The following is a 14,914-nucleotide window of genomic DNA, read 5'->3' on the forward strand; positions in this document are numbered from 1 at the left end:
ATAACATAAATAAGTCCTTACTTCATGATTTTACCAGTTAAATGACATAAGGGTCTAAGAATAAAAAATAAATGGTCTTTTGATACCTATACAAGGTTATTCTACAATGACGAAATATAGAAATTCCAAGACTTTATTTTGGGGTTAAATTTTTATTAATAACTGCGTTATTAGAATCATTACAAAGTCTTAAGTCCAAGTAATTAAGATAATCGAGTCGTCGCGTCGAAGTGATAACCTTTTTATCATTAACTCGACCATCAATGTGACACTTCGTCGATAGATATAAAACTGGTATATTGGAGCTTAATTGAGCTACCATAATACAGATATATATTTTTTATATATGTGACCCAGTGAACGTAGCTTGCACACTGGTGACATTTATTTATTTCTAAAGACATTAAATATTTCCCAGCCAGGGACAAGTTTTTATTGATAAATAATCTTTTCGTTTTTCGTATTTTTCTTTACTTTTAATTTCCACAAATTCCACAAATATTGCAAGATTATAATTAGCCAAATCAGTCCATCCGTTCTCGGGGTTTAGCGAGACGATCGAACAGCAATTCTTATATAATTTAGTATAATGTATATAGATTAACTCATGCGCATAAAAACACTTAAACCGAAAGATCGCCGCGTGTTAGGCAGTCTCTTCATATAAGGGTTATTTATTGAAAAAAGTTGGTCAACAGACTTTTCGCACAAAAAAATAACAATCAAAACGTCAACAATTTCACAGGCAAACACTATGCTTATTAACTATATCTTACAAACAAACAAAATATGAGTAATTTTAAAGAGTGCTTAAGGCTTATAGTCTTGAGTTGAAAGCATTTGCATAATCTTAGAAACTAAGAAAAGCCTAAGTGAGAAGAAATGATGTGAAACATTTGGTTATACTAATTACAATACCATATTCTTGCAAATAAATTATTATTAATACTAACGTTTCTGACTATGAGTTCTATTTATAACAGACATCAAAAACACTGTGACAAAAACATTTGAAACACATTTCTTCTTGGAAAAATGTTCTTGTTTTATTTAATAGGAAAAATAACAATAAAAACTTAAACCAATTAACAGGCAAACACTATACTTAATAACTATATCTTACAAACTATAAATATGGGATTTAAAATCGAGAGATATAAATGATAACTAATTACAAAATTTTGGAAAAGATAGCTCTGCGAAACTGTGAGTAAGGGGCCATTCAAGTATTACGTAAGCAGATCACTGCAATTTATAACCCCCCCCCCCCCTCCTCATGTCAGCAAAAGTAAGCAAATCTCTCAAAGTAAAAAAGTAAAAAGTACATAAACGTATTAATTTTTTGTATGAATCCTCGAATGCATTTCGTTTTCAAGCATACACAATGTGTGGGTAAATATATTGACGTAATCAGCAAATATAAAAATCAAAGCCCCCCCCCCCCCCCCCCCCCATAGTGCTTACGTAATACTTCATCGGCCCCTAAGAGAGGGACTAATTACACATCCTAGGAATGGTAGCAAAACCTAGGACGGGTTTTCGCAAGGCAAAAGGTTTAATAGGGCATTTATTTAGTCCTATTATGTTTTGTCTGTATCGCAAAACATTGCTCAGAAATATGCAAATTAAAGATTTTTTGCTGAATAAAACATGTCTGTAATCAATACTTATGCAATCCTCTGAATACACAAAAAATAAACCTGTTTTTAGCTTCCGCGTTAGTTTTGCGAGTGAAGTCCAAAGTTTTATATACCGCACTGAAGTTTTTATCCACGCGATTAAATGAATCCGTAATTTCGGTTTCTGGATAATGTCTTTAATTAATTTTTTGTACTAATATTGTAAAGAGGATTTATTTATTGATTAGTCCTGAAACAATATATATGCTAAAAATATACAAGAAAATATGTCTTCACAAATTTAACACGCACACATCAATTATATTAGAACATACTTTCAAATTAGTAAGGAATAATTTACACAAGCAAACAGCAAAAAATATCTAAATAGAAACTTAAAATTGTGTTTATAACGAAAAAAGGGGCTGATTTAAAAAAAAAACAATAAAATGCTTATATCCGCCAGTGTAAAGGGTTGTACATTTGCCCCAAACCTGATTGCTAGTAAATAATAATGCTAGAAGACCATAATGAACACAAAATAGGAGTAATTTTAAAGATATTGGCTTATACTGTCGAGTTGAAACGGTTTGGATAATCGAAGCTATACAAATAACAAATGCCTTTGAGAAGAAATGAAGTGAAACATTTGGTTATGATCAAAATACCATATACTTGCATTAAATTGAATTGCATATTAACCAAGTACTAAAATAGCAAGGCACTATGATACAAATATGTTTTTTGTGTGAGACCCACAACTGGCGGTTAAATCGCGGTTGTCCGGCGGTTTTTGCTCAGTCGGTAGCTAAATACAGAGCTGGTATGACAGCAGTGCGGCCTTAGTTTTGTCTAGCGTGATCACGCCTTGAACTCTGAGGTCACTTACAAATTGCGATTCTCAAATGTTTTGTTTATTTACAAGGCAAGACTTGTTAATCATATTTTTCTGCGTAAATAAAAATCATTACGTTAGTTAAACAATATTTTTTATAGAACAATTTATAGAACATTTGCAGAAGCAAAAAAATCAAAAATCATTTATTGATGTAGGTAACACAATGTACACTTATGCACGTCACAAAAGAAGGCTCGCAAGTGCGTTGCCGGCCTTTTAAGAATGTACCTATATGTAGAACAGCTTGATGGTGTGGAAGTCTTCCACGGTCCGCTTCAGAAGACACTTTTGCGAACTATCGAACTGTGGAATCAACTCCCGGTGGGGATCTTCCCTGGGAGATACGATCCCTCCAATTTTTTAAAGAAGTAGTATACTCCTTCCTTAAAGGCCGGCAACGCACCCTAAAAAGGGTATCCATAGGCTGCGATGACTGCTTGGGCGTAGTCTTTTTTGCCCCCTTATACTATAAAATATTTAAAAAAATAATAATTTGTTACTTGTGTCTGAATTAATCAAAATGTTCTGTATTCTGCATTGAATGCTGTGTGTGTGTGTTAAACTATTTTTAAGTAATGAATAACGTAAAAACCACAATTTTTACGGGCAATTTATTTGTGATTTGACATTGTATATACCGCTTCTACTATATTTTTAATAGCGATACTGTTTATTCAATATAACGGCGAGCTCGGGGAACAGGTATTAATTAATAACAAACATCGTTTATATCATGGAAATAATGAAGTTTTATACCAAAATAATTTGAACCATAATTGGGAGCACATATTATTGTTTTTGTTTTTTTTTTATTAGGCGAACGGGCAGGAGGCTCACCTGATGTTAAGTGATATCGCCGCCCATGGTCACTCAGGTTGCCAGAAGGCTCGCTTGTGCATTACGCTCTTTCCTTGAAGGACCCTAAATCGAATTGATTCGGAAATATTTCAATGGGCAGCTGGTTCCACATAGTGGTGGTGCACGGCAAGATCTACCTTAAAAACGCATTTTTTAAATAGTTTAAATTCCAAAACCGAAGAGGTTTTTAATAATTGATATCTTCAATGTCGTACACATGCAATTATCACATTGGACTTTGGCCGTATTGTAATGTTCGTTCTGCTTGGAATTTAATTGTCACGTTAATTAAACGTTGCGTGTGATTAAAATGTGTATGTGCACACATTAGCTAAAAGCAATTATATATTGATGTCCGGTTCAGAACAGAGTTTTCAAAAATACTTATAATAAATATATATGTATTCGTTTATATAGTATGTATAATGTATATCATAAAAATGGAACAATCAACTCTCTTTCACTCTACCTTAAATAATAATCTTTAACAGCAGGTAACCCTTATTTGCGGCCAGATTGAACTAGACACCCAAAAAATTCGCTTCAATTTGATATATAATTTATAAATGTACGTTATGAACGTATAAATGTATCGAAATCGTACCTGTTTACACCTGGCTACGAAGAAGTGCGGCCACGTGGGAAACGGCACCCGTGATTTTTTAAAATCTTTATGTAAATTGCCGTGATGTAGACGATATTTTATTTAAATAACAAGTGAACGAAATGTTTTCCCAAAAATCAATTCAAAATAATTTCATTAAAAATACTAGCTGCCAAATTTTGATAGGCAACTTGGTAGATATACATTCTCCTAACTATAAACGTAAAAAATTGGTTTTTAGCAAATAACCGATGAGCGTACTAATCCTGCGGCCGGATCTTAGACCATAAGAAGTGTTATTGAACACTTTATGTTAAATATCCTCATTAGTTAATTAAGTTAGACTTAAATTACTTATTAGTATTAAAGGCTAAATCGTAATGTTCCATTATGTCTTAGACACGTGTATTTAAAAAAATATACACATATATTGTTAAGAAAATAAATGCTAACGAAATTATGAACAATAAACTCATTACAACTAATAAAAGTTTAATTGCCCATTATAGTAGTTACATTGAATGTATTATTGTAACATAAAATGTAATATACGAAATGAGATAATTAATATGCGAGAAATAATTTATAATTTAGCTACGTATTTGAATTTCGTTTTAATAATAAAAACGTTATTCATGACAAATTGGTTGTGACAAAATTTATATATCGCTAGTCCCCACACTAGGGAGTCCCTGTGTGGGGACTCCCTAGGTCAGTATTGGTCAGTACCAATTGATATCTAGTTAGATATCAATTAGTCAGTAGATATGTTTAAAACACTTTTTTGAGAAAAAGTAGGTTTTATGTTATAACTAATCAAACACAAGTCTTATAATATATTAAGTATGCGTGAATGGGTGTGTGTGCGCATGTATTTGAGAGTGTCACTAAGGGTCTGTTTCACAATGTACGGATAAGTTCTACATAAGTTCCAAATTAGCTATTTATTACTTATTGGTAGGATAAACACTATTGTTGCGTTTCACGACTGTCAGATAGCGCTATTCGTCACATAAAGTCTATCATAAATTATGAGTCCGATGAATGTCAAATAGCACAATTTATCTTCCAAATAATTTATGTATTGCATAGCTATTTGGTACTTTATCCATACATTGTGAAACAGACCCTTAATCTTCCAAATAATTTATGTGTTGCATAGCTATTTGGAACTTTATCCATAAGTAGTATGGATTCCCGGGCACTGCCTCACCCACTGCTTCGGTAAAAAAAGCTGTTTCGGAGGCAGCGCCCGCCTAAAAAAAAAAAAAAAAAAAAAAAGTTTGTACTCTAACCCCACTAAACAGGACGTGCGGAGTCGAATGCACTCACTCCTGAACTGATAGCTCTAACCGTTCCAGAGATAGCTTTCCCAAAACCTTGCTAATTACTTACTAATCACCACCTTATCAGTTACTATTTCCTGCACGTAATCCCCACTCATTATCTAATTACTTAATGACTCAGTACGAATGCATCGTTATCTACTTTCCTACATTCACTAACCCGATCTATGGCTCTAAAAGAAAAATAGAATAATATAATATAATAAACTATATCTAACCTAACCTAACCTACGGGTCTAAGCAAACAACAATAAATATACCTACATTAACACCATTATCTATAATAAAATTAGATGTAAGGGTTACATATTTAAATAAAACATTTTTATTCCAGGTATTATTCTTTTATTTATATGTCCATTATATTTCTATACAAATTTACTAGCACCGTATCATTGTTCTCTGAGTCACACGTAAAATTTCTAAGGAAGTCTTCTAATCTCATCCCCCTGAACTTGTAATATATGTATACCAAACAGTACTCTCCGCACACCGCCGATAGGTAATCCTGAACCGTAAGGTTATTGTATCTCCACATGCAACAATTCCTCCTTAAAAATCCTTCTATTGCTTCAATAGGTTTACGTCCAAACGAATCAAAGTATTCCCCAACTCTTTCGACGTTTATATGAATAGCCACCCAATGAGACCCCGGCTGTGAATCAGGGTCAAGATTGCATATGATAAGTGCTGGCACCTGAGCATACATCGGCAATCGATTTGAAGGATATACGTTGCTCTGGAGGCTGGGATGTATTCTACGAAGACTCATTTGCACTTCTAGTGTGTTCATACTTTAATACGCGTTTACTCCCCTACTCTTTCACTCTTTTACTGACTACATTTATTACTATCAATTCATATTTATACCAATGTATTTAAACACACATAATATGATCTCAACATAAGTAATGAGTCTCTTTGTAAAAAAAGTAATGAAGGTAAATAAAAACCATGTCATATTCGATTACATTATATTTTATTATTCTTAATATCATAATAATTACATAAGTGATTGCTTAACTACTATAATCCACACATACATTTCTGTTCTTATCTATTTCTATAATATTTGAAAACTCTGCGTAAACTACACAGTTAATTGTTTCAGTCAATGCGCTCTCGAATCTTACTTCCATTCTTACACTACCATGGCGTACAAGATTCCAATGCACATTAGAGTTAGCCGACAAGTCAGGTGTTAAATCAAAAGCTAGTAAACAGTATCCATTTGAATATTGTTCCCTCGATATTCCATTACCTTCGTTAAGAAAATGTATACCGGTGCCTGAGTACAGGGTGTGGTATGCGCTAGTAAATACATCGTTTGGAAATGATGGTTGTAACGATTTTGAAGGTATCTGTTGACCATCTATATATAGGCTAAATGAGCAAATACCAAAATTTTCAAAGTTGAAAGGATTTTTAACATAACTACCGTTGAATGCTGTATTATTCACAAAACCTATAATACATCTCTTAGGAACCTGTCCTATAATATACTTCAAAAGTAATGAAGGTTAATAAAAACCTGATAAGGTTATTCGTTTATATTTTCATATTCGTAAATATATTTTATTGTTCTTAATATTATAATAATTATACGTATATGTGGTTGCTAAACTACTAGATACACACATTTCTGTTATTATCTATTTCAAAAATATTTAAAAAATGCAATGACTATTAAGATTGCAAAGGGTATTTAGAGTGCCCTTTGTATTTCTTATCCACATTTTACTGATAGGTATGGATACTTGTTCAAACATGCAGTCGAGTTGAATATCGTAACTAGATAATGATATCCATTACCAGTCTATATAACCCGATACTTGTAGAAAGATTTAGTATTGTGCTCTAAGTTCGACAAAAGTGAAGTGGTTGAAAGTTTGAAATAATAAACAACAATGGAGGTAAGTTATTTAAATTTTATAAATTTGGTTTCAGTAAATTCTTTAATAATTCCTATTTATTTTTTGAAACGCATTTTGATTTGTTTATGTTATATTTCAGTCTTCATACAACCTGAAAGATGTGGATAAATGTTTCAGACCATATAATTATTATAATTTATCTGATGATGAAGAAGAGGTTTTAAACATAACAGAAAATAAAAATAAGAAGACCAATCGTTTAGATGACTTTTTTCTTCAAGAACCTGACCGGAAGAAGAAAAAAACTAAACTTTCTTCAAGTGTTGGCCGTGCAGGGAAGGAGGGAAGCATTTCATATATATCGACTGATAAAGATGATGGAATGGACGCTGACATACTTGTTAAAATGGAATTATATAGTTTAAAAAAGTTGAAAGAAATCCCAGTGGCACAACATTGGAAAAATGCAGATATTCGTGTTAAATATTATATGAAAAACGATTCCAACATTGATGTTCAGATAAAGGATATTGTATACAACATAACAAAGGGGATATCCGAGGAAGATAGTGTAAAACGTTACAGTTTTAAAAATTAGTTTCATTTAGTTTCTTCATGCTTCAGATTTTAATACCATATGTTTATATAATTAAGTAATGTTTCAGTTTTCCATTAGTATAAATACTATGTTGCATTGTACAAAGTCAATCATTGTGCTTTTTGTTGAAGACCTTTGCGCATTAAGGTTAAAAGTGTGAGACAAAAAACAGTTGTGAAACAAATACATATATACAATGTCTCAAGAATGTGTTAGTGTTTTTTTTGATGAAATGGATCATGAATTTGAAAGCTTATCCATTGATACAATTGAACTTTTCAACGTTTGTGATGAAATAGAAAGAAATGATTTAAATCACCCATTTTATGATCAAAGAATGATGGTGCTATGTGATGAATTCGATGGGAAACTGTGAGTATATTTAATAATCATATTTTCTATATATATTTAATAATTTTTTTTTTATTTCTCTATTCGCATTTCTAACAGTTAAATATAATAAAATTTTATTCGACAGGGTTGATCAAATGGGTCGTGGAACTAAAAGGAAAGCAGCTGTTGATATTAACTCTGCTGACATCAAAAGAATAAAATCTGGATCGAACATGGATCTTTCACGGTCTTCACAAGAGCAATCAACATCGAATGAAGGTAATAATTTTAACATGAAATTTTGCTGTATTTGTAATAGAAATGTTTCCAAAAAATATTTCGCTAATCATCTAAGGAGCAATGCACATAAAAATAATGTAAATAAAAAACAACATTCAATAAAACCCAATGTTAAGATAATTGAGACTGCGTTCGGTAATAGAATAATAACCTATAGAGTAACTTCAGAAAATCAAAATGATTTACAGTTTGAGACACCAGAGTTATTTCTTGCATCTGTCAAAGATACAATATTTACAATAATAAATAAATCTATAGAAGATCATACAATTTTAAAAATAAATTTCATTTTATATGGTGACTTTGTTCAGGAGACAAAAAACATTAACAACACTTTTGATTTCCAATCAATGAATTTTATTGTTTGTATTGGTGATGATTTAAATATATTTTATACAACTCTCACGAAATCTCTAATAAACTATATAAATTCATTCGAGAGAAAGGATAGTGGGTGGAGTCTGAAAAAAATTTTACATTTGGATATGAATTTAAATCAATTTAACCCTTTAAGAGGAAAATCCTTTATTGAGTTACCACATGATATAAAAATAAAAAAAGCTGTGATAAATGTTAAAAACACTGATGATGCCTGTTTTAAGTGGGCACTGTTATCTGCTTTATTTCCAATTCATAAAAATTCGGATAGAGTATCATCATACACCAAATACAGTCATAAATTAAAGTTCGGTAATATTAAATTTCCAGTCAAATTAAAGGATATACACAAAATTGAAAGTCTTAATAATATAAGCATTAATGTTTTTGGGTTAGAATATAATGAACAAAGAAAAAAGCATTGTATTGTTGGGCCATTGTATTTTACAAAGAATAAAATGCAGACTCATATAAATTTACTATATTTGACACAGGGTAAAATCGGTCATTATTGTTATATAAAAAATATGTCACGATTAATAAGTAGTCAAGTTTCGAAATCCAAGGAAGCTATATATCTATGTGACTTTTGTTTACAATATTTTTCAACATCTGAACGTTTAAATAACCATCAAAAAAATGATTGCAGACATATTTGTACACAAATACCAAGCGTAGATAAAAATAAAAAAAATTGGTGGGGCGATATTGTATCTGAAAATAAATTAAGTTTTGATAAATTTCAACGTAAATTGATGTTACCTTTTGTTATATATGCGGATTTTGAGGCTTTTTTAAGTCCCTTAGCATCATGTTCAAACGATCCTTCAAAATCACATACAATAAATGTACAAAAACATAATGTGTATAGTTTTGGATACTACATTAAATGCTCATACGATGATAAATTGTCTAAATATGTAACATATACTGGTGAAAACTGTGCTTTAAAATTTATGGAAACCCTGAAAGATAATTTGACAACAATTGTTAAAAAAATTGGTTTCCAAAAAGTTGCTAATAAAATATCACCAATTCAGCAAGATATAGTTAGCAAATCTATTCATTGTTATATTTGTAATAAAATTTTGTGTGGGAATTCAATGATTTACCACGATTGGTTTACTGGGGAATTTGTTGGGGTCATACATAAAGTTTGTTCAGAAAAATTTAGAGTACCTTACACTATACCAGTCTTCTTGCACAATTTAAGCCATTATGATGCACATTTTATCGTACATGCCTTAAACTTTGATGAAGGTCAGGTAGAAGTTCTCCCACAAAACAAAGAAAAATACATATCATTTTCAAAGGTTCTTAAAATCAATAACAGTAATGTAACTTTACGTTTTGTGGATTCCCTAAAATTTTTACCCAGTAGCTTAGATACTTTAGCAAAAAATTTAACAAAAAATAATTTTAATGAATTATCAAAATGCTTTCCCAATTCAGAAGACTTTAAACGGCTGACTAAAAAAGGTGTATTTCCATATGAATTTATTAAAGATTTTGATACATTAAACTACAATCAACTTCCAGATCTTCCACACTTTTACAGTAGTCTCACAGATTCCATTATTTCTAATGAAGATTACAACCATGCCAAAGATGTTTGGAATCATTTCAATTGTAAAAATATGTTGGATTATTCAAATCTTTATTTAAAAACTGATGTTTTATTGTTAGCAGATATTTTTGAAAATTTTAGGCGTGTTTGCATTAAAACGTACGATTTAGACCCGGCTCATTACTATACAGCACCTGGATTAAGTTGGGATGCTATGTTAAAACATACTAAAACAGAGATTGAATTACTTTCTGATATAGATATGATTGCTTTTATTAAATCAGGAATTCGTGGTGGTGTTTCGCAATGTAGCACTCGCTATGCAAAAGCAAATAATGTTTACATGTCTGACTATAATGCGAAAGATAAAGAGTCATTCTTAATGTATTTCGATGCCAATAATCTATATGGTTGGGCAATGTCACAATATCTACCTACAGGTGGTTTTGAGTGGGTTAGTGCTGATACAGATTTTAATGTTAGTTGTTCATCAGATATAGGTTTTATCTTAGAAGTAGATCTGGAGTATCCGGTGGATTTACATGATAAACATTCAGATTTACCTCTTTGTCCAGAAAATATACCAGTTGGGGACGCTAAGGAAATTAGATTGATTCCAAACTTAAAAAATAAATCCAAATATATTATTCATTATCGAAATTTAATTCAATGTTTGAAAATGGGTTTAAAATTATTAAAAGTTTATAGAATATTAAAATTTAAGCAGAGTCCATGGTTAAAGAACTATATAGACCTTAATACACAATTAAGAACTCGAGCTAATTCTGATTTTGAGAAAGATTTCTATAAACTCATGAACAACGCAGTTTTTGGTAAGACTATGGAAAATATTGAGAAACGAGTTAACGTTAAACTGTTAACCCACTGGGAAAATAGGGGCAAAGTATTGGGGGCTGGGGATCTAATTGCTCAACCACATTTTCACAGTGTTTCAATATTTTCTGATAGTCTTGTTGCAATTCAATTAAACAAAATGAAATTAATTTATAATAAACCTATTTATCTCGGATTTTGTATATTAGATATATCTAAAACGCTGATGTATGATTTCCACTATAATTACATGAAAGAGAAATTTACTTCAAATCTGAAACTACTGTATACTGATACTGATAGTCTCATTTATCAAATATTTACTAGTAACTTTTATAATGATATAAAGCCAGACATTTGTACACATTTCGATACATCAGATTATAATCCAAACAATGTTTTTAATTTTCCTCAAGTAAATAAGAAAAAATTAGGTTATTTCAAAGATGAAAATTGTGGTAAAATCTTTACAGAATTTGTGGGTTTGCGATCAAAAATGTATGCATTACAGGTAGATGATAAAATTATTACTAAGGCGAAGGGTGTTAACAAATGTGTCACTAAAAAATTAACGTTGGATAATTATAAGTCATGTTTGTTTAATAAAAACGTACAGCATTGTAAAATGTATCGGTTTAGATCATTAAAACATACAATTTTTACACAGGAAATAAATAAGGTGTGTTTATCTTTTAATGACACAAAGCGGTACATTTTACCAAACAAAATCGATACGTTACCTATGGGTCATTACCAAATCAATAGTATGTAATTAAGTATTGTAAATATAACAAATTGTAAATTTTTATGTAAAATAAATTTGTTTTGTACATGTATAATGTATAAACGTGTACTGTACATTAATATTGTGATATAACACTTACATTTTTTGTATATTTCATATAAATAAATTGTTTTTAAAATATCAACTTAGTTTTATTCCTTTCCCTGAAGAAGACAGAAGTCAAAAAATAATGATTCATTTTATTCATCCCTTTGCTGCCATCGTAGCAGGACCTAGTGGATGTGGAAAATCTAACTTTGTTGCAAATTTCATTAAGCATAAAAGTAGTATATGTAATGAGATTTTTTTAGAAATAACATGGTGTTATGATGAAATGCAGCCGCTATATAATATACCTGGAGTAAATTACCACCAAGGACTACCGGAATTGCATATGTTTGATGGTAAAAATCCACATTTGATTATAATAGATGACTTAATGAGGGAATCTGATGGTCGAGTTGTTGATATATTTACAAAAGGTAGTCACCATAGAAATTTGAGTGTTTTTTACATAACCCAAAACTTATTTCATCAAGGAAGAGGACAGCGCGACATTTCACTTAATTCAAGTTATATTATTTATTTTAAAAATCCCCGTGACAAAACTCAAATACGATTTCTAGCTAGACAAGTTTCACCGGAAGACACGAAGTTTATTGAAGATTCATATACCGATGCTACTAAAGAAGCTCATGGTTATTTAATGATTGATTTGAAACAAAACACTGATGATGCTCGCCGCATAAAATCTAAAATATTTGAATCTAGTAATTTTTGTACAATATATGTTCATATGAAAAGGTATAAGTATCTTTGTAATCAGCCACTCTAAGTCAGTAATGAACCATGTATCAACGAATAACAACGCATAAGGAATTGTTATCAGCTTTACATAAATTAAAACCCAAACATCGTAGGATATTACTGAAGTCTTGTAATAATCAAGAAATTAACTGTATATGTGAATGTATTCACAATGTTTTACAAGGAAAAGTACCTTTAAAAGAGAATACAAAAACAAAATTAAAAAAAATTAAAAATCTCTTACGTAATCTGATCAGTAAAGGAAAAAGTTTTGAATACAGGAAAAATATATTAATACAAAAAGGAGGGTCCTTTCTTCCCATAATTTTGGGTACAATTCTAAGTACCCTTGTAAGTTGTTTTAATAAATCACAATGAACACAAAAAAAATGCTTCTTGTTGAGCAAGACTTTATTGATAAACTTAAACATCAGAATGAAAATAAAGCAACACCGCAAAGTAGATTGGATTTAGAAATGGAAAAAATTATATCAAGTAAATTGGATGATCGCGAAAAATGGGCGCTTTATCTACAAATTTTACAAAGATACTTACATTACTCCATGGAAGAACGTCAACCTCAAGAAATAACAATAACTGAAAAGGTAATAAATGATAATACTAATGAAAACCGGAACATCAATAATATAACTACTAGTGAAAATGAAAAAATGCTAAATGTTAAACAACTCCCAACGGGTGAAGACATCGCATATGGGTTACAACCAAAAGAAATATTAAAATTAATTCCTAAAACTTATATGAGGAGGGGTGAATTATTGATGGATACAATAGTAAATAAAACAGATCAATTGCAATGGAATAAAAATGGAACAGTTTTCATTAGTGGACAAGAAATACCAGGGAGTAATATTATAGATTTAGTGAATGACATCTTACGACCCTCGAAGAGATCTGATCCAATCGGTTGGGAAATATTCGCCAAGTTTTTAAATGATATAAATACACCGCTAACATACATTGGTAATCTGAAAAGAATCAAATATATATCTGACCTTAATAGTAAAGATAAAACATTGATTCAAGAATCACAAACTGAGGTTTCCCCAACTCCAACACAATCTAAACACATCAATAAATTGAGAAACAAAAGTGATTGGGAGAAATGGACCCCGTATTAGAGTTACATCGCATCTATTATGATATTTCACATCCAGCTGGTTACAGCAGTGTCAATAAGTTAACAAAGGCAATGAATGGAAAAATCTCAAAAAGTGACGTTTCAAAATGGTTGCAGTCTCAAGAAACATATACATTACATAAACCGGTTATAAAAAAATTCCCACGTAATAAATATATTTTATCAAATATTAATGAATTGTGGCAAGCTGATTTAAGTGATTTAAGAACTTACATAGAATATAATGATGGATATAAATATATTTTGTGTGTTATTGACGCCTTTAGTAAGTATGCTTATGTTAGAGCAATGAAAAAGAAGGATTCATGCACAATAAAAACGTGTTTTACTAGCATCTTTGATGAAGCTAAAACTGTTCCTAGACATATTCAATCAGACAAGGGTACGGAATTTGTATCTAAGGATGTCCAAACTTATTTAAAACGTAAAAATATAAATTATTACACTACAAATAATCCAGATATAAAGGCAAGTATAGTAGAACGATTTCAGAGAACATTGAAAATGAAAATGTGGCGTTATTTTACACATAAGAATACTTATCGCTATATAGATATTTTACAAGATTTGGTTAGTTCTTATAATCACAGTGTGCACTCTAGTATCAAGATGAGACCATGTGATGTTAAAATGGAAAACATTATGGAAGTTTGGCGGAATTTATATTATGATGAAAAGACTTATATTTCAAGTTTAAACAAAGTACCTAAGTTTAACGTTGGTGACTATGTAAGAATTACAAAATACAAACATGTTTTTCAAAAAGGTTATGAAAGTAATTGGAGTAATGAAATTTTTATCATTACTTCGATTATAGATCGTTCCCCGTGGGTTGTATACACTTTAAACGACTTAGAAAATGAATCAATAACAGGAACTTTTTATGAAAAAGAATTACAAAAAATAACTTTTTCCCCCACTTCCGAATATAAAATTGATAAAATCATCAGAT

The 14,914-nt window shown here is 30.6% G+C and overlaps 2 protein-coding genes across 3 annotated transcripts in view; both read left to right on the forward strand.

The window, feature by feature from the left end:
- LOC125056303 (long-chain-fatty-acid--CoA ligase 4) overlaps positions 1-14,914 on the forward strand; it is a 75,320-nt gene that overhangs the window by 21,140 nt on the left and 39,266 nt on the right. The gene's annotated exons all lie outside the window — the stretch shown is intronic.
- LOC125056273 lies at positions 7,803-11,981 on the forward strand. The gene is made up of 2 exons (XM_047659303.1): positions 7,803-8,169; positions 8,276-11,981. The coding sequence occupies exons 1-2, from the start codon at positions 7,994-7,996 to the stop codon at positions 11,979-11,981; spliced, it is 3,882 nt and encodes a 1,293-aa protein (XP_047515259.1). The 5' UTR covers positions 7,803-7,993.

Source organism: Pieris napi, chromosome 14, assembly GCF_905475465.1.
Source record: "Pieris napi chromosome 14, ilPieNapi1.2, whole genome shotgun sequence".
Classification (NCBI taxonomy): domain Eukaryota; kingdom Metazoa; phylum Arthropoda; class Insecta; order Lepidoptera; family Pieridae; genus Pieris; species Pieris napi.